The sequence below is a fragment of the Microcebus murinus genome, chromosome 14 (genome assembly GCF_040939455.1).
Source record: "Microcebus murinus isolate Inina chromosome 14, M.murinus_Inina_mat1.0, whole genome shotgun sequence".
Lineage (NCBI taxonomy): Eukaryota > Metazoa > Chordata > Mammalia > Primates > Cheirogaleidae > Microcebus > Microcebus murinus.
Window position 1 is genome coordinate 65,640,783 of NC_134117.1, and position 25,392 is coordinate 65,666,174.

At 36.4% G+C, this 25,392-nt stretch overlaps 1 protein-coding gene across 12 annotated transcripts in view; it reads left to right on the forward strand.

Annotated features, from left to right (window-relative positions):
- Positions 1-25,392, forward strand: part of CCSER2 (coiled-coil serine rich protein 2) — a 174,370-nt gene that overhangs the window by 71,888 nt on the left and 77,090 nt on the right. For 7 of the 12 annotated variants that reach the window (XM_012764693.2, XM_012764692.2, XM_012764694.3 and 4 more), the window contains 2 exons: positions 11,550-11,640; positions 19,160-19,322. In XM_012764693.2, coding sequence (XP_012620147.2) covers positions 11,550-11,640; positions 19,160-19,322 — 254 coding nt within the window. Of the gene's footprint in view, positions 1-11,549; positions 11,641-18,318; positions 18,462-19,159; positions 19,323-24,432; positions 24,542-25,392 lie in introns of those variants that run through there. The other 5 variants (XM_076010190.1, XM_076010191.1, XM_076010188.1 and 2 more) reach the window with 4 other exon arrangements.

The following is a 25,392-nucleotide window of genomic DNA, read 5'->3' on the forward strand; positions in this document are numbered from 1 at the left end:
AGTTAAAATTTTTCCACTTTCTTATCAGCCCTTGTTATTTTTTTTAAATTGTTGTTGTTAAATAGCCATCTTATTGGGTGTTAAGTGGCATTTTATTGTGGTTTGATTTACATTTCCGAAGTGAATATGATATAGAGCATTTTTTTCAAGTGCTTATTGGCTGTGTATCTTCTTCAGAGAAATGTCTACTCAAGTCTTTTGCTCATTTTAAAATTGGGATTTTTTTTTTATTGAGTTGTAAGAGTTCTTTATATTTTCTGGATACTAGACTCTTACCAAAGACATGATTTGCAGCTATCGTCTCCCATTCTGTAGGCTGTCTTCATTTTCTTGATGATGTCCTTTGATACACAAAAGTTTTTAAGTTTTATTTCTAATTTATCTACTTTTCTTTCTTTCTTCTAATTTCTCTACTTTTCATGCTCTTGATGTCATATTTAAGAATTTATTCCCAAATTCAAGGTCACAAAAATTTATTCTTATGTTTTTTTTGAGACAAAGTCTCACTGTGTTGCTTGGGCTAGAGTGCCGTGGCATCAGCCTAGCCCACAGCAACCTCAAACTTCTGGGCTCAAGCAATCCTTCTGCCTCAGCCTCCCGAGTAGCTGGGACTACAGGCATCCGCCACCATGCCTGGCTAATTTTTTCTATATATATTTTTTTAATTGGCCAATTAATTTCTTTCTATTTTTAGAAGAGACGGGGTCTCGCTCAGGCTGATTTTGAACTCCTGACCTTGAGTAATCCTCCTGCCTCAGCCTTCCAGAGTGCTAGGATTACAGGTGTGAGCCACCATGCCCGGCCTATTCTTATGTTTTCTTATAAGACTTTTATGGTTTTAGTTCTTACCTTCAGGTCATTGATCCATTTTGCCTTTTTGTATATGGTGTGAGGTCATGATCCAGCTTCATGCTTTTGCCAATGGTTGACAGGTTTTTTTCTTTCTGCACTTTAAAAATGTCATCTCACTGTCTTCTGGTCTCCATGCTTTCTGATGATAACTCAGCAGTTAATCTTATTGTGGTTCTTCTGCATATGACATACTGCTTCTATCTTGCTGCTTTCAATATTTTCACTTTGTCTTTGAGCTTTGAACATTTCAATATGATGTGTCTCTGTGTGTCTGCATTTGTCCTTGTAATTTGTTGAGCTTCTTGAATGTGCAGATACATGTCTTTTTACAAGTTTGGTAATTTTTTGGCCATTTTTCTTTGAATATTCTTTCTGCCCCTTTCTCATTCTCTTTTCCTTCTGAGATTCTGTTCATGTATCATATGCTGTGTGCTTGATTGTGACCCCAAAGTCTGTTAGGCCCTGTTAATTTTTTTTCATTCTTCTTCCTTTCTTCTCCTCAGCCTGAATAATTTTGTTTGGTCCATGTTCATTCTCTCTTCTCCCTGCTCAAATCTGCTGTTGAAACTCTCTGGTGAGGTTATTGTTTTATTATTTTTTTCTTTTGGGGACCAAATGAAATAACTTGTAAGAAATGCTTACCACAAGTTACATCTTTATAATTTAATTCTTTAATTCTTAAGAGTTGTCCGTTGTTCACTTTCTAAATTTTTAATTGTTACAAAAAATTCCATAAAATTTATCATCTTAACCATTCTTTTGGTGTATACTTAACTAACCTTAAATATATTCACGTTGTTGTGTGGTAGATCTCCAGAACTTTTTCATTTTCCATACCTGAAATTTTATTTTATTTTATTTTATTTTATTTTATTTTATTTTATTTTATTTTATTTTATTTTATTTTATTTTATTTTATTTTATTTTTTTTATTAAAGTGATCAAACTCACCAGACATACCTGAAATTTTATACCTAATGAACAATAATTCTCTTTCCTCTCATTCCCCCAAGCTCTGGTAACTACCATTTTACTTTCTGTTGCTATGAGTTCGATTTCTTTAGGTACCTGGTATCAATAGACTCATACAGTATTTGACATTTTCTGACTGGCTTATTTCACTTAGCATAAGATTCATCCTTTTTTTAAGGCTAATATTCCATTGTGTGTATATAATACATTTTCCTTATCCATTGATCAATTGGTGGGCTTTTAGGTTGTTCCTACCTCTTGAGTAGGGTGAATGCTGCTACGGTGAATGTATATGTGCAAATATCTCATCATGCTTTCCGTTCTTTTGGATATATACTCAGAAGTTTTAGTGAGTTTTTCACTGAATTACTCTACTTTTTTACTTCCAGAATTTCTGTTCTTGGTTTTTTTAGTCCTTTCACTTTACTGATAATTCTATACTTGGCAAGGCACCCTTATTTATGCTTTTCTTTAGCTCTTTGAACATTTTTAATAAATAGAAATCTTTATCAAAATAAAGATTTAAGATCTTTAGTAAGTTCAATACATGGACTTTTTCAGGGATTGTTTTAATTATTATTATTATTTTTTCTGTAAATGGTGATACTTTCGTTGGATACCCCTTACTTTTTTTTGAAAATTGGACATTTTGAATATTATGACTTGTCAGCACTGGAGATCATGTTCTTCTCCCTCCTTTGGGTTTTTGTTACTTGCTGTAAGCTGTAGCTATTTGTTTTTTAGTGTCTCTTCTAAACTATTTTGTAAAGTCTATCTACTTGTCATGTGTGGTCTATGAAGTCTCAATTACTTTAGCTTGTGATTACTTGGTGTTTTGTGCAAAGTTTTCTTTGCATGCCAGGAGCCAAAAATCAGGAGGAGTAGAAATGGAAGGAGAGAGTGAGGGAAAGAAAAAACACAAAAGGAACTAGTAGAAGAAAAACCTTTAACAGACAAAAGACCCCACAAAAACCTACAGCAAATATTAAACTTAATGAGGAAAGATTAAATGTTTTTGTCCTAAACTTGGGAACAATGCAAAGTTATCCACACTCACCACTCTTACTCAGTATAGTGCATGAAGATTAGCCAATGTAGTGAGGCAGGAGATAGAAATAAAAGGCATTTTTATTTTCAGATGACATTATAGTTTACCTAGAAAATCCTAAGGATTCTATAAGAATATTCCTATAACTGTTAATCATAATTGAGTTTAGCATTCATTCAAGGTACAAAATCAACACACAAAAATGCTTCTTATTTCTCTACATAATGACTAGTTACAAACTGGAATTATTAAAATAATATTAAATATATTTATAAAAATACTTAGGTGTAAATGTAAGAAGGTCTATTTAGGATATACTGAAGAGTATAAGGAGCTGATGAGAGAAATTAAAGAAGATTTATTAATAGATAAATATAAAATAAGATGACCTAGATAAATATAATCATGTGGTGTTTAGATTGAAAGACTCAATGTAGTGAAGACATCATTCCACTTCAAAGTGATTTATCTATTTAATGCAATACCAATCAAAATTCCAGTAGGATGTTTTTGTAGGCATAGATAAGCTGATTCTAAAATTTATATGGAAGGGCGAAGTAGAATAGTTAAAAACAATTTTGAAAAAGCAGAACAAAGCTGGAAGAGTTCCAGCGCCCCATTTTAAAGCTACAGCACTCAGGACACTGCATTATTGGCCAAAGGACAATCAGCTACATCATTGGAACATAGTAGAAACTACAGAAAAGAAATGAACCTATGTAAAGATAGACTTTTGATCTAAAGTAGTTCAGTGGAGGAATCTTTCCATAAATGCTTTTGGAACCATTAACCATTCATACATTAAAAAACACACAAAAAGAACCTTGAATAAAATTTCACATTATACAAAGATTATTCTAAGATAGACCTTAGGTGTAATTGTAAAGTGGGAAACTGTAAAACTTTTAGAAGAAAATATATAAAAGAAAATTTTTGTGACCTGAGAGTTAGGTGAAGAGTTATTAGAATTTATGCTTAAAAGTATATACCAAGTAGAAAACGTAAATAAAAAATGTATAAGGGGCCGGGCGCTGTGGCTCACGCCTGTAATCCTAGCTCTTGGGAGGCCGAGGCGGGCGGATTGCTCAAGGTCAGGAGTTCAAAACCAGCCTGAGCAAGAGCGAGACCCCGTCTCTACTATAAATAGAAAGAAATTAATTGGCCAACTGATATATATATAAAAAAATTAGCCGGGCATGGTGGCGCATGCCTATAGTCCCAGCTACCCGGGAGGCTGAGGCAGAAGGATCACTTGAGCCCAGGAGTTTGAGGTTGCTGTGAGCTAGGCTGACGCCACGGCACTCACTCTAGCCTGGGCAACAAAGCGAGACTCTGTCTCAAAAAAAAAAAAAAAAAAAAAAAAAAAATGTATAAGGGACTTGAATAGACATGTCACCAAAAAGAATATAAGAATGGCACATAAGCTCATGAAAGTATGTTCAGCATCATTAGCAAATTCAGGCCATTCTGAAACCCAGTGCATACCTATTGGAATAGCTGAAATAAAGATAACTAACAATGCTAAGAGCTGATGAGGGTGTGGAACAACTAAAAGTCTCATTCATTGCTGTTGGAATTTATAGCAACTCTGAAGAATGACCCTAGCAGTTTCTTAGGAAGTAAACGTACACTCACTATATCACCCAGCAATCCTACTTGTAGGTATTTGCCCTAGGGAAATGCGAGCTTATATTCCACACTAAAACTTGTACGTGAATCTTCATAGTAACTTCATTTATAATAGGTAAAAACTGGAAAAAATCAAAATGTCCCTCAGTGAGTAAATGGATACACAAAATAGTACATCCATGTAGTGGAACACTCCTCAGCAGTAACAAGAAACTAATTATTGATATATTCAGTAACTTAGATGAACGTTAAAGGCTTTATGCTGAGTGAAAGAAGTCACTCTCAAAAGGTTACTCATAATTCATGATTTCATTTATATGACTTTCTTTATTTCTGTCTTTCTTGTCTTATCTTTCTTGTCTTATCTTTCTTGTCTTATCTTTCTTGTCTTTCTTTTCTTTCTTTCTTTCTTTCTTTCTTTCTTTCTTTCTTTCTTTCTTTCTTTCTTTCTTTCTTTCTTTCTTTCTTTCTTCCTTCCTTCCTTCCTTCCTTCCTTCCTTCCTTCCTTCCTTCCTTCCTTCCTTCCTTCCTTCCTTCCTTCCTTCCTTCCTTCCTTCCTTCCTTCCTTCTTTCCCTTTCCCTTTCCCTTTCCCTTTCCCTTTCCCTTTCCCTTTCCCTTTCCCTTTCCCTTTCCCTTTTTCCCTTTCCCTTTCCCTTTCCCTTTCCCTTTCCCTTTCCCTTTCCCTTTCCCTTTCCCTTTTCTTTTTTTGACAGAGTCTCGCTGTGTTGCCCGGGTGAGAGTGCTGTGGTGTCAGCCTAGCTCACAGCAACCTCAAACTCCTGGGCTCAGGTGATCCTCCTGCCTCAGCCTTCAAAGTAGCTGGGACTACAAGCATGCACCACCATGCCGGGCTAATTTTTTCTATATTTATTTTGAGTTGTCGGTTAATTTCTTTGTTTTTTTTTTGTTTTGTTTTTTTTTTTAGTAGAGATGGGGTCTTGCTCTTGCTCAGGCTGGTCTGAGAGAATTTTTTTGGGTAAAGTAATGGTTTTGCATCATTATAATGTTGGTGTTTAGACAAATCTATATACGATTTAAAATTTAGAAACTGTACACCCCCCCAAATTAATTCTACAGTATGATAATTAAAACAAACTAACAAATGAACGATGGTGTTGTTCATTTATCAAAAGCATTTAGGCTTTCTCCAACTTATAGTGAAGGAGAAACATGTGAAGGTAGCACTGACCCACTATCTTATGGTTTACTTAAATGGAAAAGCGTTCTTAGAGTCCAAGGAAGTTCTGTGGTAATTCTGCTAATAATGTGCTCATTCAGAGTTTTAATTCCACTGTGTGTTATGGAAAGCCTCTGGAAGCCAGAGAATATATAGATTTAGGTTTTCATTGTCATACTCTCAGCTAATGATTGCGTTAGAAGGTCTGCTAACTAAAAGGTGTATGTGGATGTTGGAGCCCAGCAAGTGCAGGACTGCCAGTTAGAGAAAGAGGCTGCCACAGTAAACACGAAACAGAAACTCTTTCCCATGTTAACCAATCTCCACACTACATAGCTTCCTTTCTTCCTGTGATAATGTAGTTCTTACCTTGTGCAGATGAGTTTTAAGCTGGTGGAAGAAAAATTATAGTAATTAATTTTTCCTTCTTTCTTTGCCTGGACCCTTACTATAAGGCTTAAAAATATCTCTGATGTAACTCTTCTCAAAATCTGATATTGGAGAAACATAGACCTTCTTTAAAGATGAACAGGAGAAAAATTGAGTCAGATATTAGAATCCAGTCATCTTCCTGTGCAGTGTCTCTCTTGTCACACTCATTATTGAGTATCTTCTAGTTGTCATTTATTTGGTAATGACTCCCATACCTCAAATCTCTTTGTTCACCTCCAGACCCCTATATTCAGTTATCTGCAGGACATGTCTTGTCAAAGATGCAGGAGACAGCCCAGCATGGTGGTGCATGCTTGTAGTTCCAGCTTCTTGCCTGTGGTCCCAGCTTCTCATCTATGGTCCCAGCTGCTAATGAGGCTAAGGTTGGAGGATTGCTTGAGCTCAGGAGTTCAAGGCCAGCCTGGGAAACATAGCAAGACCCTGCCTCTAAAAAGGAAAAAAAAAAAAAAGATTAGGAGGCATAAAAAAAAAAAGGAGCAGGCATATCTAAATTATAAGGCTCCAAAACTATATATTAATTTTTTTATCTTCTCTCATACCTGTCCCTCCTTTTTTTGTTTTTGCTTCCATCCTTGTTTTATTGTTGTATTTTATTTTTTCCAGCTATATTTAGCTTGGCCTTCATTTTATTTATGCTTTCAGTTAATAAGCATCATGCATCTGTTTCTTGAGCCAGGAACTAAGGGAGGCAAATCCATGGCTCGTTGCTTATTCTCAGTTAATTTGACCCTATAGATTCTAACTCCTCATAGGTCTCAGAACTGCTTATTCTTCATTCTTACTGACATAGATTAAAATCAGGCCACCTTTATATGTCACATGGATTCTGTAATAGCCACACAACTGGTTTCCCTGTCCCACTTCAATCCATTCTCTACATTGAAGCCAGAATAATATTTCTCTAATGCAAATCTTAATTTATCACTTCTTAAAACTCTTTAGTCTTGTTTGCCTGGGTATATTTTGTACCCAGAATAGTACGTTGCATATATCGATATTTATATTTGTGAAATTGTTGAGAGTATGTCTTGTGGTTGCTACGTGGAGGAGCACGATCAACCCCCTCCCCCAAATTGGTTAGATGCCAAGACAGATGGTGCTGTGTATGTACCAAGAGTGTTTGAAAAGGTTTATTATTCACAAAATGAGTCTTTCTGGGGAGAGCAGTGCGGTCACTGAAGCTGGTGCAGAGTGGCTTGTATGAAAGGAAAGGAGGGTGGCTCTGGTTTTTATTGTGAATAGGGGATGGGCCAGGTTGAGGGGGTCCCACATTCAGGCTGGGTTTGTGCGATTTGAATTTCCCTGCTGATGCCAGAGGAGGTAGACAGTATCTAACCCCAAATTTTACTTATTATAAAGCTACCATGTCCTTATTATAGAAAAATTAAAAAGAATATAAAGAGCATAATCATGTATTATCTCTTATATTAGAAGATTATAACAATCCTTTGATTTGTCACCTTCCAGATATTTAAATGTGTTTTTCAGCATTAAAGGTGTTGTCATATTGTGTATATATATATGTAATCTGCTTCCACTTCCTCCATTTTACAGAGCATCTTTCTGTGTGAAGTTTCTAAAACATCATATGTAATAATTTATTGATATATATAGATGGCTCCCCCCCCCCCCCCCCCGCCCCATCCACTTTGTGTTCTTCCTTCTGTGTTCCCCTTTCTTTTATACTGGCCTTTCTTAGTAACTTCTCGAAGTGATAAAGTTATTCCATCACTTTTTTTTTTTTTTTTTTGAGACAGAGTCTCGCTTTCTTGCCTAGGCTAGAGTGAGTGCCGTGGCGTCAGCCTAGCTCACAGCAACCTCAAACTCCTGGGCTCAAGCGATCCTCCTGCCTCAGCCTCCCGAGTAGCTGGGACTACAGGCACAAGCCACCATGCCCGGCTGATTTTTATATATATATATATATTTGTTGGCCAATTAATTTCTTTCTATTTTTATGGTAGAGACGGGGTCTATCTCAGGCTGGTTTTGAACTCCTGACCTTGAGCAATCCGCCCGCCTCGGCCTCCCAGAGTGCTAGGATTACAGGCGTGAGCCACCACACCCGGCCTTATTCCATCACTTTTTAAAACAACAACAACACTTCATTATGAACTGAAAGGTACAGAAAACTACATGAAACAAATGTAGAGTTTAGTTAGTTATTGAAAGTTTGGCACCTTTTTGTCAGTGTTCCTTTTTCTGATTCAGTGTCTCTCAGCAAGCCTTGCTCTGGGTTTAGAATACCAGGTCATTCTGCCTTTGATTCTTTTTTTTTTTTTTTTTTTTTTTCTTTGAGACAGAAGTCTCACTCTGTTGCCCTGGCTAGAGTGCTGTGGCATCAGCCTAGTTCACAGCAACCTCAAACTCCTGGGCTCAAGCAATTCTACTGCCTCAGCCTCCTGAGTAGCTGGGACTACAGGCATGCACCACCATGCCCAGCTAATTTTTTCTCTATATTTTTAGTTGGCCAATTAATTTCTTTCTATTTTTAGAGAGTCGGGGTCTCGCTCTTGCTCAGGCTGTTTTCGAACAGCCTTGAGTGATCCTCCCACCTTGGGCTCCCAGAGTGCTAGATTACAGGTGTGAGCTAGATTAGAGGGTGCCCAGCCTGCCTTTGATTCTTTGTTGTAGCCTTAGTTGTCACATCTGGCCTTCGGCATGCAATACCATCTTGTTTCACACAATTTCAGATACACACAAACAAATTGCCAAATGTTTTTATAGAGGATATAATTTTTTTGGTAAAATTACCTAAGTCATAATGCTTATTGCAGAAAATGAGAAAACATAGGTACTCTAATAGAGAAAAAGAAGAAGAACATCACATAATTCTAAAATAGAGTTAATCTGTGTTTTGGTTTCCTTTTAGCTTTTTTTAATGTTGAAAATTATACATTGTTTTTTTCATAAAATAGATAATTTTGTACATGCAGTTTTGGAGACCTGCTTTTTGTTGTTGTTATGAACATCCAGTCCTTTTCTGTGGAAGGAATGTACTTCTCTTTTAAGATGAAAAACATTTTGTTTTTATATTGATACTTCACACTCAAATTCAGAAACAGAGTTATTACTTAATTTCATTGTTCTTATATCTATTCTCCTTTTTTTTCTAAGATAAGAATCCATTTTTTAACAAATATCAATACAATATTTCATTTATATTCATGTATGCACACCATTTCAAAATAATAATTCCAGTACTACCACCGATAATATAATTACCAAAAAATTTACAAATTTTTTCTCCTCCTTGAAGTAATTTCTAGTGTTATGGCATCAGCTTGATACATAGTTAGATCCATTTTTATTTCTTTTTGTTTTTGGTTTATGGGGTTTATTGTAGCATATTTTTGAGAGCAAAGGATTAGAAAAAACTTTTTCTCCCCAGTTAACATCTTTCCATGTTTATAAGTCTATATTATCTTTTTAAAGAACAACAGAGCATTCCATTGCATGACTGTGCTATACTTTCTGTTTGACTATTTTTCTATTGTTGAACCTTTAGGCTGTTTCTACTTTTTTCCATTCTGAACAATTTTGCAAGTGCGTTGTGAATGCTATTTACACATACATTTGGTTCATTTGTCTGACTGTTTCTAAGGAATAAATTCTTAAGAAGATAGTTTGAACATCACTAGAAAAAAAATTCTTAAGAAGGAAAAAAATCATCTTTTTAAGAAAAGCTCTAGTGAAATTTTGATAAATCGGCCTCCAGAACATGTGTATTGAATCTATTCCTATTTGCAGTACAGATGAGTACTATATTCTTCTAATTTATGATAAATCAACATGGGTGTTAGCTTTCTTTCCTGCATCATATTTATTGACCATTTATTTATACTTGTGAGTTGTCATTATACACTTTGCTAATTTTTTTCCTGTGTTCATCTTTTTTCTATATATTAAAACTATATAGATAGCATAGCAAAGTATATTCTAACTTATCAGCAATAAGTTAGGGTATACTTTAAAATACCTAAAGGAGTGAAATTAGGATGTTCTTATTAACACAAAGAAATGATAAATGCCTGAAGTGATAGATACCCCAATTACCCTGATTTGGTTAATTCACATTCTACACTTGTATCAAAACATCATATATGCCCCATAATGATATAAGAACTATTATGTACCCACAATAATTTTTTTTAAAGACTGTATATTAAGGAAAGCAAATGTCTCCATGATGGGAAGAGATTCTGAGAAATTTCTCTTTCTTGTGCCAAGGTTAAATAATTATCCAGAGATTTTTTTAAATCTCTGTTTTTAAAACTCTGGTTGGGTTTTGGAGAACCCAACAACACAAAATTGGCAGTATTTGAATGGAATACCTGACATAGGAAACAGTTTTAATTTTATTCATATTATCTATAATAAAATAGATATTCCTATCCTAGATGAGTTTTTTCTTGGTTATGATCTCTCAGTTATTTAAAAATGTGTGGACATATGATCATTTTCTTATATATACTAAGGGAATGTCTTATAATATTGGATCAGTTCTTAGATTGTAAGGATCCACCAGTGGGCTATAGGTCAAACTGAATTCATTACCTTAATCTTAGTTTTTGATGAATCAGTTATTTACATTTGAGAACAACCATCTTTGAAAACAAAATACTGCTTTTCTAAGGAGAGATGATAGCTGTTAAGGTTGCAGATAAAACCCAACAGGGACTGTTTATGCCAGTTAGAGTAGTCTAGTCCTATCACAGGAAAAACACCCAACAAATTAAATCAAACCAAAGAGCTGGTAGGGTGCTGATGGTAGTAGGAGTGAGAGTTTGGCACAAGAAAGGAAATGGAACACTCACATCATTACAGGCTTATTTCATTATTTTATATAAGGGTTCCATTCTCCTTGGAATAATAAAATATAAACTCTCATACCAAATATGAATAAATTTTGGGTGATTCTTCACTCTTTTTGATTATTTATGTTATCATAGAAGTTGTTAAAAGCATGGGCTCAGGAGCTAGACCTCCTGTGTTTACATCCTATTTTGGCCAGGTATTTAGGTTCTCTGCAATAGTTTGATAATATGAGGATGGAATTAGTCACTAACTCATAGAGTTATTTTGAAGATTAAATAAATAAATTAATATTTTTAAAGTGGTTAGAACAATATTTGGCACGTTAGTGAACACTGTGTAAGTTTTTTAAACATGAAAATAAAAATCTACTGGGGAGGGATGTTAGGAGGGAGGATGACTAGAAGAAGGATGTTACAAAAAGCTTAATTAAATAAACCAATTGAATTTATTTTTATTATGCTTAAAATTTTAAAGGTCTGCTTTATTCTTATAGGGCAAACAGAGTAAATCCAAGATATCTTGTGGTGATATCTTAAAAAACTAATGGTTATACGTATCCTTTGGGCTAGGTTATAGTATTTTTTTACTGCTTTTGTTAACAGGATATTCTGAATAATCTTGAATCATGTGACCTTGAGGATGATGACCTTATGCTTGATGTGGATCTGCCTGAGGATGCACCTCTTGAAAATGGTAAGTTGGGATAATATTGAACCTCCAGAGGAATATACTTGGGGTACTTCACTAAAGCCAATTTGATATTTTTTACTTGAAGACTTCTTAATCTCAGTAGAATCTTTCAGACTAAGAATTAATCTTAAGTGATAGAAAATAAGTTCATTTGCAAATTAACTTAAATGTTTCAAACATGATTTTATAGGTCTTAGATATGATTCTGTATGATCTAATAACATCCTATATTTATAAGTGGTAGATGAGATTTTCCTTTTTTTTTCCTGTGTACATGCCCAGTATTTCCTCACTTTGAATTATTTTGATTTTAAGAAATATATTTAGAGAAACTTATTTGATTTTTGAAACAGTATACTAATTTGATAAATATTTTTAAAAGATCAATTCTGGGAAAATGGTGACCTTCTGTATGGTTCATTCTGTTCTTTTTACTAACAATTCTAGTCTATCTTCCTCTCTGGATCTTATTAACTACTGGGATGGCACATTAGATAATCCATATGCAAGAGGGGCTTGGGTTCTCTTGTCCCTAATGACTTACCATTTGTAGAATTTTCCATCTTAAGAACTGGTTGAGAACCAGAGACCAGCATAAGACAGCCCTTGGGGCAAGTGTTGAAATGAGATCCTCCTGGGGGAGAGGAATGCTCCAGAGATGTGAGGATTTACTGTGAGTCAGCACTTGCCTGGGCTCCTAGGCTTCCCAGGGCTAGGGATAAACTATAAGGGTGAGTGGAGTCTTTTTTATCCATGGTGCTAGAAAAATGCAAGGCTGTTTCAGAGAGAGGAGGTGTTTATCCTAGTGCTTCATTGGGATGTTAGGAGCCTGCGTGCTGCTATACTACCAGCTCATATTTGTTTTTATTTTTTTCCTGCTGGAATGCTGTGTAATAATCAATCTCAAGATCTCAGGTGCTTTCAAAATAAACATTTATTTTTCTCATTTATACATCTGTGGATTAGCTGGGGACAGCTCAGTCTGTGGGATTGTGTTCAGGTCTACTCCATGTTTCTTCGTTTTGAGACCAGGACTGCTGGGGCAGGTTGTTCTCATGACACATGGCAGAGGTGCAACAGGGTGAGCAGAAACATGCATATTATGGCTCTTAAAGTCTTGGCTTGGAACCAGCACATTGTTACTTCTAACTACATTCTTTTGGCTAAAGAAAGTCACATGGCCAAGCCTAACATCATTGGGATTGACAAATATAGTCTGTTCACAGTGAGAGGCTCTGTACGTGACAGACCACATTGGATGTATAATTATGTTAAAAGAGATGGTGAAGAGCTGAGGACACTATCCATTCTATCGTAGGAGTAAAGAATGTTGTACCTTGTTGTCGTTCTGCTGTTATTTGGGATACTCCAGCAACCAGAGCTGAGTTCCAGTGCTGAGAAAGAAAAATCAAAACCAATACTCAGGAAGAACAGGGAATATAACTGAACTCCCAGGATTAGAGTGACCTAAAGAGATAATACTGAGAGTGGTTAGGGAGATTCAGTTGGAGCACAGTGCTTTCTGAAGCTAGAAAAGGAGATTTCTCAACAGAACAATTCAGTAGATGGCAGAACGTATAGCTGCTGTTGAAATCTGAATTAGTGGCCTGGAAGATCAAGTGGAAAATATTGTAGAACACAGAGGAAAACACTGGAAAATTATAGGAGGGAAAATAATGAACCTTGATGATCTAAGAAATTTAATGGGAATTTTTAGGGCTGGTAATAGGGAGCGAGGATTTACCTTCTTGGAATAAATCACATTTTAGAAAACGTATTTTACTTTGACAGAATTATAGTAACTTCTCTTTGGAAACTTTATACCCTTTCTGATCTAAAACAGTAAGTAGAAATGCAATCGTCTTAGAGCCTACCTTTAGTGCACAACAGAAAGTTATCCATATATTAGATAAAGTAGAATTACAGGGAAATTTTAAATCTTTGAAGTCTCATTTGGGGACTTGTGAAAAGTAGGAGGGAACTCCTGGGAACCATCCCATGTTCCCAGTATTATAGAGTTTTCCTAGGAAAAGATAAACAACTATTGGCTATTTCGAGCTAAAGGAACACTAAAGAAAGTAGAACATGAATTTAAAACATGTAGCCTCTGGAGGCACTAAAGATAAAATAGAATTTAGTTTTGCCACTATAGGAAAGTGGGGAATGATTATTCTTTTTATAGCTCATAGGTCCCTAATGACTATACCCACCCATTGTATTTTTTGGCTGAGAGGATAGGAATGTTATAAGGACTGGTGGGGCTTTAAGGAGTCTTCTGTACTTCTGACCAGGCATCCTCAAACTATGGCCCGAGGGCCACATGCTACTCGCCTAGGACATTTATCCTGCCTGCCAGGTGTTTTTTGCCGCGGCTGCCTGTCCTGCTTAGCAGCCGACTTGTCCTGGGCCCAGAGTGCACACTTTCCAACCATCTGAGGGACAGTAAATTGGCCCCTTGTTTAAAAAGTTTAAAGGACCCCTGCTTTTAACTATTGGTTTTAGTCCTTTTTACTTCTGGTTTTTGATAATATTATGCAAATTTGGGTAGAGATTTGGATTGGTCACTCTGAGCCTCAGCTCCACTAATTGTGCTGATATCAGTGGAATTTTTTCCCACAAGAAAACTGGCACCTGGCCGGGCGCTGTGGCTCACGCCTGTAATCCTAGCTCTTGGGAGGCTGAGGCGGGCGGATTGCTCAAGGTCAGGAGTTCAAAACCAGCCTGAGCAAGAGCGAGACCCTGTCTCTACTATAAACAGAAAGAAATTAATTGGCCAACTGATATATATATATAAAAAATTAGCCGGGCATAGTGGCACATGCCTGTAGTCCCAGCTACTCGGGAGGCTGAGGCAGAAGGATCACTCGAGCCCAGGAGTTTGAGGTTGCTGTGAGCTAGGCTGACGCCACGGCACTCACTCTAGCCTGGACAACAAAGTGAGACTCTGTCTCAAAAAAAAAAAAAAAAAAAGAAAAGAAAACTGGCACCTCATTGAGATCTTCAGTTTGGGTTTGATTTGTCAAAATTTGCTATGTCCTCATTGTAAACAGGGCAGTGTTCACAGTTTTCATGGAAGATGCTATGAGGAGAGTATTTATCTGGCAATTGCATTTGTATAGTAACTCTCCCTATTAAGTAGCATATGTAGTAGTACAAAAGAGAAGAAAATGTTGGTCAAATGTTTCTTGGATAGTTGTGGGCTAGGACAGTTTGGGGACTATCTGAGAATAATTAGAGATGTAGAGGCAGAAAGGTGTGATACTTTTCCTTACTTATCATAAGGGTCACAGCTGATGCTCCTATAACAAAAGACAGGTTAATGAGAGAAAAGCATAACAAATTTATTTAATCAAAATTATATGTGACACAGGAACCTTCAGAAATGAAGATTCTAAGATCCAGGGAAAAATATCTATTATTATGTTTAGGTCAATGAAGAATGGCCTCCAGGTATGGGGCAGAACCTGTCTGGAATGGCGGTCTTCAAGAAAGAAGGGAGAAGAGAGAGCAAGTGTGACCTTTCTAGGTTTTATGGCTTGCTTTGGGGGAGAGGGTTTCTCATTTCTATGACCCACCTTGGGGAAGAGGAATTCTGGTTTCTATGACTGGCTTCGGGTTAGAAAGGGGTGGGAGACAAGAGAACAGAAGAAAGTCAGAGAGACTTTGCTTCGGGGGCCTTTCTAGTTTCCTTCAGTTCAGACTCATCATGCCAAGATGCCAGACTTTCTGAGCCCTAACAAAGAAATCCACACCTGAGTGTTTGGTGACCCTGACTCGGTGAGGTTATATAATAGTTTTGGAGTTTAAAGTTGATATCATAGTGCTTGTATCAATAAAACACTTGCAAGATTGTCCTTTAATATTTAGAAAAATTAATCTTTGAGTTAACCACTTTAGTATGAGAGTCGACTGTAGTTGATAGCCACAGATGAACACACACAGCGACTTTAGCCAACAGCCATGATGTGAAGGTGCATAGCTGAGTGTCGACTTTAGCTGACAGCCGTGATATGACTTTTCTAATTTTTCATTTATCAAAATAAAATTGTGAATATTTAAAAATAACGTAATAGGCCGGGTGCGGTGGCTCATGCCTGTAATCCTAGCACTCTGGGAGGCCGAGGCGGGCGGATTGCTCCAGGTCAGGAGTTCAGAACCAGCCTGAGCAAGAGCGAGACCCTGTCTCTACTATAAATAGAAAGAAATTAATTGCCAACTAATATATATAGAAAAAATTAGCTGGGCATGGTGTTGCATGCCTGTAGTCCCAGCTACTTGGGAGGCTGAGGCAGAAGGATTGCTTGAGCCTAGGAGTTTGAGGTTGCTGTGAGCTAGGCTGATACCATGACACTCACTCTAGTCTGGGCAACAAAGCAAGACTCTGTCTCAAAAAAATAAAAATAAAAATAACGTAATAAAAACATATATGTATGTGTTACCTATTCGGATTTACATTACAAGTAAAGCTACCTGTAAAGTAAAACAAGCTTTCAGTACTTTAAAGCTTTCCTCATCACATAAGAGCAAAACGGATTTGTCATCAATGCACAGCACAAACTATCGTGCAGACTATGAGCGCTGGCTGTGGGCAAGGTTTCGTGTTCAGTGAGCACTATACTGAAGTGGTTAAGGGTAAGTCAGGAAATTGGGGGCTTGACTTCCCCTTCAGAACACTTTTGTTGATCACCCACTTGATTTTTCTCCTTTGTTTCTTATCACATGCCTACAATTGTGTTCTCAATATCCTTTCCATTTACAGTATCTATAAGTGTATTAATAGACTCCCTACTCCAGTGTTTAATTGACTGGGGTGGAAGCATCTAGTTGTTTTATGTGAAGGCCATCACTTTATTCTGAGTCTTTTTGTGCCTTTTTTAAAGGCTCTTGCCAAATGTTAAAGCATTTGAGGTCTGGTGATGAGGCCTATTTTTGCCTAAAAGACTTTTACAGAAAGGAGGAAAGATGAGCCCACATGTTTCAAAATTTTCTCCTAAATGCTATCTAGAGGTACAAGTCTGTCCCTGATGTCTGCAAGGGATTTAGCTTTTCTTGTCTTATGGGACTGATCAGAGCCCAATCTCTGTGTACAGGAAAGACCTTTGTTGACAGCCTATGAAAGTCGTTTTTTAACCCCTCTAGTTTTCTGTGCAGTCAATCATGGGTCTTAAGCCACCTTAAGATTCTTTACATTGTGCTTTTTCTGTTCTATGATTTGTATATGGGGTTCCTTCTAATGTATGAACTAGTTGGTGTAGATCTGGGAGTCCTGGAGTATCAATTTCTAAAACCATTCTAAATTCCTCTGCAAATGTCTCCCAGTCCTATTTAGACCTTAGATTGTAGGTGGCTATGGATCTCAGCTCAGAAGGAGATCAGGTCTTAAAACCAACATTAAAGGGTTTTTCCTATTGTGAAGAAGTTTAACTTTAAGAATTAATATGCTTTTGAGGTCATGGTGAATGTTTATTTCCAGTGCTTTTTTGCCATTAAGCCCATGTTTGAGTTCAAGTTTCAGTTAACGATCCTTCTATTTGGAGTCTGTATGTGGAACCAACAACCTTTAGCAAACATAAAAGTAGCATCATTGTAATTGCCCACAATATTTAACTCATTTCTGGCCTGTTCACCCTGATTTGCTTATTGCTTCTTACTCTGTATGCACAGTGTTGCTAATCATTCTAAGAACATATAAAGTGCTTTTTTTCAACATTTCTTGCTTTGGGAGTGAGTGGAGTTTCTTCTGCCTGTATTAAGGAAAAATATGAGTTCAGAAAATTTAAAAGTGGATATAGATTAGCCCTTAGCTATACAGAGTTGCTTAAACTAAAGTAAAATTTAATGCTATGTGGAAATACAGGTCTTAACTGAATCTGTAAGTATAATACGGTGTGAATTCATAAATGATGTTGCTAAAGGCCCTAAACTAAAAACAGCTTTAAACTTTTTTAAGGTTTTTTTAAAATTTCTTTTTCTTTTACAATCTCATTTTCTACTTCTGTTTAGTTTTCTATAAGTGAACTTTAAGAAAATCTTAGTTTATCTCAATAAGATGACAGAAGTTGTTTTGAAGTAATTTCAAATGGAAAGCTTCTTTTGAATAGTTAAAAAAATTTTTTTAAAATTTTAAAATGTATATATTCTTCCCATTGACTCCTCTAGTGAATGTGAACAAAAATTTCAATGTTCTTTCAAAAACATTTTACTTATAAATTGTTATACTTTTAGAGGAAATAGATTAAAATGAGTCCTGTGTATATGAAAATTGAACATCTACACTTCAACTACGTCTCTTTTTGAAATGGCAAAGTTTGTTTTCATCTTGTAGACTGTAACAAAATACTCATCATGTTTCAAATTCAAGTTTTTGGTTCAGTGAAACAGTAATTTAAATAAGTGGGTTTTTTTTTTAATTGGGGATTATGTTGATTTTTAAAGCTTTTTATCACAAGGGATCCTGAACATGCAAGACTTAAACTTTCTTAGGTAGAGAACTTTCTTATGAAATTTTCTTTCTTATGAAAGAAAGTCAGCTTTCTTATGACTAGAGAAATCTTTCCTGTTCTGTGGCTACAGTTAGTGTTTAGTTATATTTTTAGTAACAGTCCTAAGTCAGTAGCTATGTAAGCACTGAATGAAGATGGAGTCACAGGGCAAACTGGGCTTGCTTCCCACAGGGAGGGCTGGGAGTGGAGCAGGAAGGAAGGCCTGTTCGGCAGTGCCTTGTGTGCAACTATGTCTGAGTAGGCAGCCGGTAACACAATGTCTCCCTTGTACAAAGTAACTCTCTTAGTGAGTGCTAAGATATGTGAGGAAAACGTATTTGGGTAAGTGAGGAAGCTTGGGATGTTTCAAAGAGATTCCTTTCGTGTTTTTGTGGTATTTGGATTTAAGGGAGTGTACTATTTGTTGCTGCAAAGTACTGGCTTTGTTTTCAGTAGCATTTAGACTTTTTGAACAAGCTCTTACTGCAGGCAGATTGAAGCGTCTTAATTTTCTAAAAATGTGAGCTTAATTTTAAAAATGTGATTTGTTTGTGATGAAAAGTTAATTAGTGCTTCTTGAAATCAGTAAAAATTAATTGTGGCATTTATTTTTAGGAATGAATTTCTACTAGGCTTAAAGAAACCAACCTTTTCTTGTCCTTTTCATTCTGAAATCAGAGCCAACTTGTGATAGCGGTGAAAACCACCCCAAAGTGATTACTGGTGTTTAAAATGTATAATGTTGATTTCAAGGACAATTTGCTTGTTTTAAAACAGTGTGGCAGTTAAATGACTGTGATATAAAGGTATTATAATTTGCTTCAGTTTGAATAATATAAAGTTCAATTTTACCAAAAGAACTAGTAAATTCTTCTTTTGGAAATCTTGATTTTGTGATTAGCTGGTATAAATGGCTATTTTAGAATATTTTTAGAATATAACTTTTTTGTATTCAGCAGCATTTAATTATCAAGCTATAAATAGTTAACTTTTGTGGCGTGTGTACATGTTTATAGTCTTCTGCTTTTGAATCTGTCTAGTGGAGTGTGACAATATGAACCGCTTTGACCGACCAGATAGAAATGTTCGTCAGTCTCAGGAAGGATTTTGGAAAAGGCCACCCCAGAGGTGGAGTGGACAGGAACATTACCACCTCAGCCATCCTGACCACTATCATCACCGTGGAAAAAGTGACTTGAGCAGGTGAGTACTATTCTAACTTAGATTTCATTTGCTATCCTCTGAGTAATTTTGAATTGTAATTTCCCTGTGCCCCTGCAAATGTTTTTGTCTGGTTTTTAGGGGCTTCAAAAAACACTTCAGGTTACATGTGATACTAATTTGAGTAGTATATCTAATTCTTTCTTTTTGGCTTAAATCTTTTCATTAGCTTATCATAAATATAAATATTATATTTATATCCGATATTTGGACTTTAAGTTGTGTGATTTTTCTGGTCTCATTTGTGAATGATTAACTGTCAACTTTGTTAAAGTTTATAGTTTTTCTAAATGATAATGTATAAAATTAGTGCCAAGTGATTTGTCTTCTTTTGTTTATGTAATAGGTTGAAATTTTAAAAATTCCACAAGTAATATTAGAAACAGAACAACACAGTGTACATTGCTAGAGGTCTTTTCTTTTTTGAAGTATAGGATAGTCTTTAATTTGACCAGACCTTATGTGTAATGTAGCTCTGTAGCCATTTAAACCTGGGTTCCAAACCTTGGCCTGGCACAAATTAACTTTGCAAGCTTAGATAATTTATTTAACTCACCTCTACTTCAGTTTACTATCCGCAAACATAGTTAATAATACCTTTCTTTCAATGTTCTCTCACTGCTCCAGGGTTAAACGTGCCTGGAGCAGTGTCTGGTTTATAGTATGTACCCAGTGGCAGTTATTATAATTAATTCTTTCCTTTTCACTTATCTCATTCCACAAGAGCTTTGAAGTCATGTTGGAATACCTTAACAATACAAATGATCAAACAGGGATAAGGAAATAATGGAAAGATAATATGGCCCCTTATAATCCCTAAAGTAATGGAAAAAAATTGTTTCTAAGATTCTTTGTAGCAAAAGCAAAGAATAAAACTTGATTCATTATATGATGTACAGTGTACATTAGATAAAGAATTTGTTTCTCCTGGATTGATTTTTTTTTTTTTTTTTTTGAGACAGAGTCTCACTTTGTTACCCAGGCTGAGTGAGTGCCGTGGCGTCAGCCTAGCTCACAGCAACCTCAAACTCCTGGGCTCAAGCAATCCTCCTGCCTCAGCCTCCCGAGTAGCTGGGACTATAGGCATGCGCCACCATGCCCGGCCAATTTTTTCTATATATATTAGTTGGCCAGTTAATTTCTTTCTATTTATAGTAGAGACGGGGTCTCGCTCTTGCTCAGGCTAGTTTCGAACTCCTGACCTCGAGCAGTCTGCCTGTCTCAGCCTCCCAGAGTGCTAGGATTATAGGTGTGAGCCACCGCGCCCGGCCTGATTTGTTTTTATGAGTGAAAAAGCTGAGAGAGGTTGCTTCCTGAGTTCTTAGAAGGAAAATACCTTGTGATATTTTAAACAGGTCCCAGACAGCTTCACAAAGTAAAAATAATGATAAATTTCTTAAGTCTGTTTCTTAATTATATTCTTCAATGCAAGCTGCAAAGAATTCTAGTCCAGCTGAGAAAAGGCAATTCTAAAGTGGATCATGAACCAATGATGTCCAGCTAAAATGCTATTGATATAATTCAATGCAGGGATATAGGTGAGAAGATCTGGAAGAATGTATGGAGTACATATCCTTCTAGGCGTGATTTTGGCTATTATATTTCTCACATCTGGGCTTTTTATAAAGAATGGCCATCAGAGAGTTGGTATTGATTTAAGACATTTTTTCATTGCTAATAATGAAAATTATGCTTCCCTAATCTTTGAAAGTCAATTTATAAGAAGGTAAATTTAGAAGTTAAACTAAAACATGAGCCATTGCTGATTTTGAAGATTTATTCATCCATTAACAAATATTCATTGAGAACCTATATGTCAGAGACTCTGCTAAATTTTCAAGCTGGGATGAATTTGGAGATGATGTGACAGGTAAAAGATGTGGATTGATAATGGCTTCTTGGAGCACTGTATTGAAGATGATAAAAAGAATTCTGCAGTGAGCAAGATCAGTAGCAATCTTTGTACTTATTAATTGGGATATGATTCATGTGCTTGTTCCATCCCATACAAAGATGATTAGCATGTATTTCTTTCTGCCAAATTCTCTGATTCTATGGGAGAGACAGGCATATAGACAGTCACAGTGTGATGTTAGTACAGTACAGTGATGATGGATGCCTCAATAAGGTGACATGTAAGGGCCTGCAGGAGCATGCAGCAACTGGTTTTTGTCTATGATAGTAGAATATAAAGGACATTACTGTTGAACTGATTCTAAAAGTCTGACTGTAGAAGTTGCAGAGGAGCCATTTCTGTAGGAGATAGGTAAATATTGCAGATAGAAAGAATGGCATGTGCAAAGACATGTAGGAAAGGGTATGGCATTTTCAGAGATCTAGTCTTAATAAATTCACCGCAGCTAGATTGCTGGGTCTTTTGAGGAGTGAGTAGATGTTTTCTCTAACTATAGATAGCAAAGCTATCATATATGCAGTTTAAGATACAGGGTGACAAATTTCAGTTTAATCAAACTGTCTAAAGAGGAACGAATTTACCTGGAGGTAGTCATCTCTCTACTTGGGAATGACCAAGCTGAGGTTGATTATGTAGTCATCTCTCAGAAAAGTTAAGCAACATTTTCCAAAAACTGTGTTCCTTGGATGTCAACAGGTATAAAAAAGAGAGGTTCTTTGGTCACAGGAGTCTGAAAATGAAAAAATTAATTTTTTTTAAATAGTGGACTCTATGGTACCTCTATGTAGTACTATGATTTTGCAAAAGGTAGTAAAAGATATATATAGCCATTTCCCAAGACATATGATCATAAATCCCTTCTACATAGTATACTTTAGGGAACTATAATATGTGGTAAATATCTACATTGGTAACCATTCTTAGTGATGAGAGAGAATTTCATAGCATTCTTAGGGGTTGCTAATCTGATTTACTTAGCACAGAGCTGCCCAACAAGTGTGCTAAAGCACACTGGTTTATTGTGAATGGTTATAGGTTGATGAGTTTATTGATCCCCTCAAGCTTTCAGGTGGTTGTGCTGGGTTTGAGACATCTAGATCCTCCAGAGTCAATTACAGGGATGGGTGGTATAAAAGGAAACCTTTTCTCAGACAAGCATTACTCCAGCATACCTTAAAACTATTATTTTCTCTTTATACCTTAATATTAAAAAAATTGGATGTACAAACCGTAGGGCTTTTTAAATATTACATGTGCAAAATTCCCTCTTCCTATTGTATAACTTCTTGAGTGAGTGTTGGTTCCCTTTCCTCTCTGTCCCTCAACTACCATTATTATCATAGTTAATTATAGGATTATGCTTTACCCATAACTCAGAGGTGTTAGGAAGACTGGTGGTTGAGAACTACCAATCTACATTCTTTCATATTCTCATCATAATGCTGATTCATCTTTTCACCTGGCCTAATCTTCCACTCTTCTTTTCTCCCCAGACCACCCTTTTTTCTACACCTTCCACTGTGCTGTATATTAATAGAATTCTCTCACATCCTAACAAGCTCACAATATTGATTTCTTTGCCTTCAGTCTCCTGATTATAACTGAAACCTAGCTCTTTCATAAACATACTACTTCCCCAGTAACCTTTTTACATGAAGGATTCTTATTTTCCAACCACTATGGTACTTCACTATTTAGAGGTGTGGTCTTTGTCCTCATTCCTCATTGTCACTTCTTTTTTTTTGAGACAGAGTCTTGCTCTGTTTCCTGGGCTAGATTGTCGTGGCATGTCAGCTTAGTGCACAGCAACCTCAATCTCCCGGGCTCAAGCCATCCTTCTGCCTCAGCCTCCCGAGTAGCTGGGACTACAGGCATGCACCACCATGCCCGGCTAATTTTTTCTCTATATATTTTTAGTTGGCCAATTAATTTCTTTCTATTTTTAGTAGAGATGGGGTCTCACTCTTGTTCAGGCTGGTTTCAAACTCCTGACCTTGAGTGATCCACCCACTTCGGCCTCCCAGAGTGCTAGGATTACAAGAGTGAGCCACCGAGTGAGCCACCACGCCCAGTCTGGTCTGTTGTTTTCTTGCGATGTCTTTTTCTGATTTTGGTATCAAGACCACATAGACTGAATTGGGAAGTATTCCTTTCACTTTAATTTTTGAGAAGAATTTATGAAGGATTTTTGTTAATTCTCTGAATGTTTTATAGAATTCCCAGTGAAGTTGTTCAGGCCTGGGCTTTTCTTTGCAGCAGGCTTTTTGATTACTAATTTAATCTCTATAAATGTTCTGTAGATGTCTATTAGGTCTTGTTGGTTTATAACGTTGCTTAAATCTTCTATTTCCTTGCTGATCTCTGTCTAGCTGATCTGTCCATTATTGGAAGTAAGGTATTGAAGTTTCCAACTTCATTGTATCTTTTAGGGAAGGTGTGCTAGCAACAAATACTCTCAGTTTTTGTTTATCTGGGAATCTCTTCTTTATTTAATGTGTTAATTTCTTCTTTATTTTGAAGGATTGTTTTGCTGGATATAGAATTCTTGATTGACAGTCTTCCTTGTAACTTTTACTCCCATGCTTTCTGATGAGAAATCTGTTGATAATGTTATTGAGCATGTCTTCTCACATGATGAGTCCTCCCTCACCCTACCTTTTTTGTTGCATTAGGGATTTTCACTTTTTCTTTGGTTTCAACAGTTAAACTATGATGTGTCTAGGTTTGTCTCTCTTTTATTTTATCATACCTGGAGTTTGTTGAGCTTGTTGGATATACAGATTAAAGTTTTTCATCATATTTGGGAAGTGTTTGGTCATTGGTTCTTCAAGTTTTCGTACCTTCCTACTTCCCACTTCTCTCTTCTCCTCCCTCCCCCCACTTCCCTCTGTCCAATTAACTAAGGGAACATATGAGCATCATTCCCTGCTTGTCACAAAAATTTGAAAAGATAATTAATGGGAAAACTACTCAAATCATATTTCTCTCTCTCCAGGATTTGTTGTCATTGCTTTTTTGTTGTTGTTTATAAAATTAGTCCAAAAAAGTCACTGAAGTCTGTATTTTTTTATATGTGTATATTTGAAGTCTCTGCTTGGTTTACTTAATGGTCAGCTAATGATTGGAAAGAGATTTCCTTTAATGCATTATACCAATGGGCTCTGTGTTTGTTCTTAGGTATACTTTCAACACCTTGGTGAGTAGTTTGCAGCTCTGTTTGGCCTACATGTCCTACTTGCTTAAAGCCTCAAGGCCAGCCAAAGGTGAAAGATTTGCACCTTCTCAGGTATTTCCTTGGCATATACACAGCGTACATATGTGTATAGTCTTCTCTATTCTATAGAATGCTCAGAATTTTTTGGAGCATTTCAAAGCCTCCTGTGGACATTTCATTCTCAGGAATTCCTTTTGTGTTTTTTTTTTGGTCAGCTTTTTGTTTGTCCCCACTGATATTTCATATTCTCAGGCAGCTGAGATTTTAAGCATTTGCTGCTGATTTTTTCCCCCAGCAAATGTACTAGGGATAAGGCTGTTCCAACTTACCAAGCTCTGAATCAGCTCAAATAAAACAATTCCTGAGAATGGGCAGGATCTGCCAGACAGGTCAAATAGTAACAATTCTCTGGGAGTGGTGCTTTTTAGGGAGTTCCAAACTTACTCCCCCCGCCTCCCAACTGCTAGTGACTGCTGGATTTCACAGCTACCATGCTTGTAAGGTTCTTGGTTTTCAAGCTACCACAAAGCTTACAGAGATGGGCATGGCAATAGGATAAATTAAAATGCCACAAAGCCTGCTATTCTCACCAAACGTCAGCCATTTCCATTGAATAAATGCTCCTCAGTTATTGCAAGCATTTGGTTGATTTCCAGAGTTCTCAAAAAGTTGATTTTGACAAATTTGCCAGTGTTCTCAGTGCTTTTATGGAGGAGTAGATTTTGGAGATCTTTATTCTGCTATCCTGGAAGTACTTCTCTTCCTTTAGTCATGCTCCCCCTCCCTTTAAATTAATAAACATCATTTTTTAGAGCAGTTTTAGGTTTACAGAAAAATTGAGCAGCAAGTACAGAGTTCTCCTATACTTCCTCACTTTCTCTTACACACACAGTTTCTACTATTATTAACATCTTGTATTATTG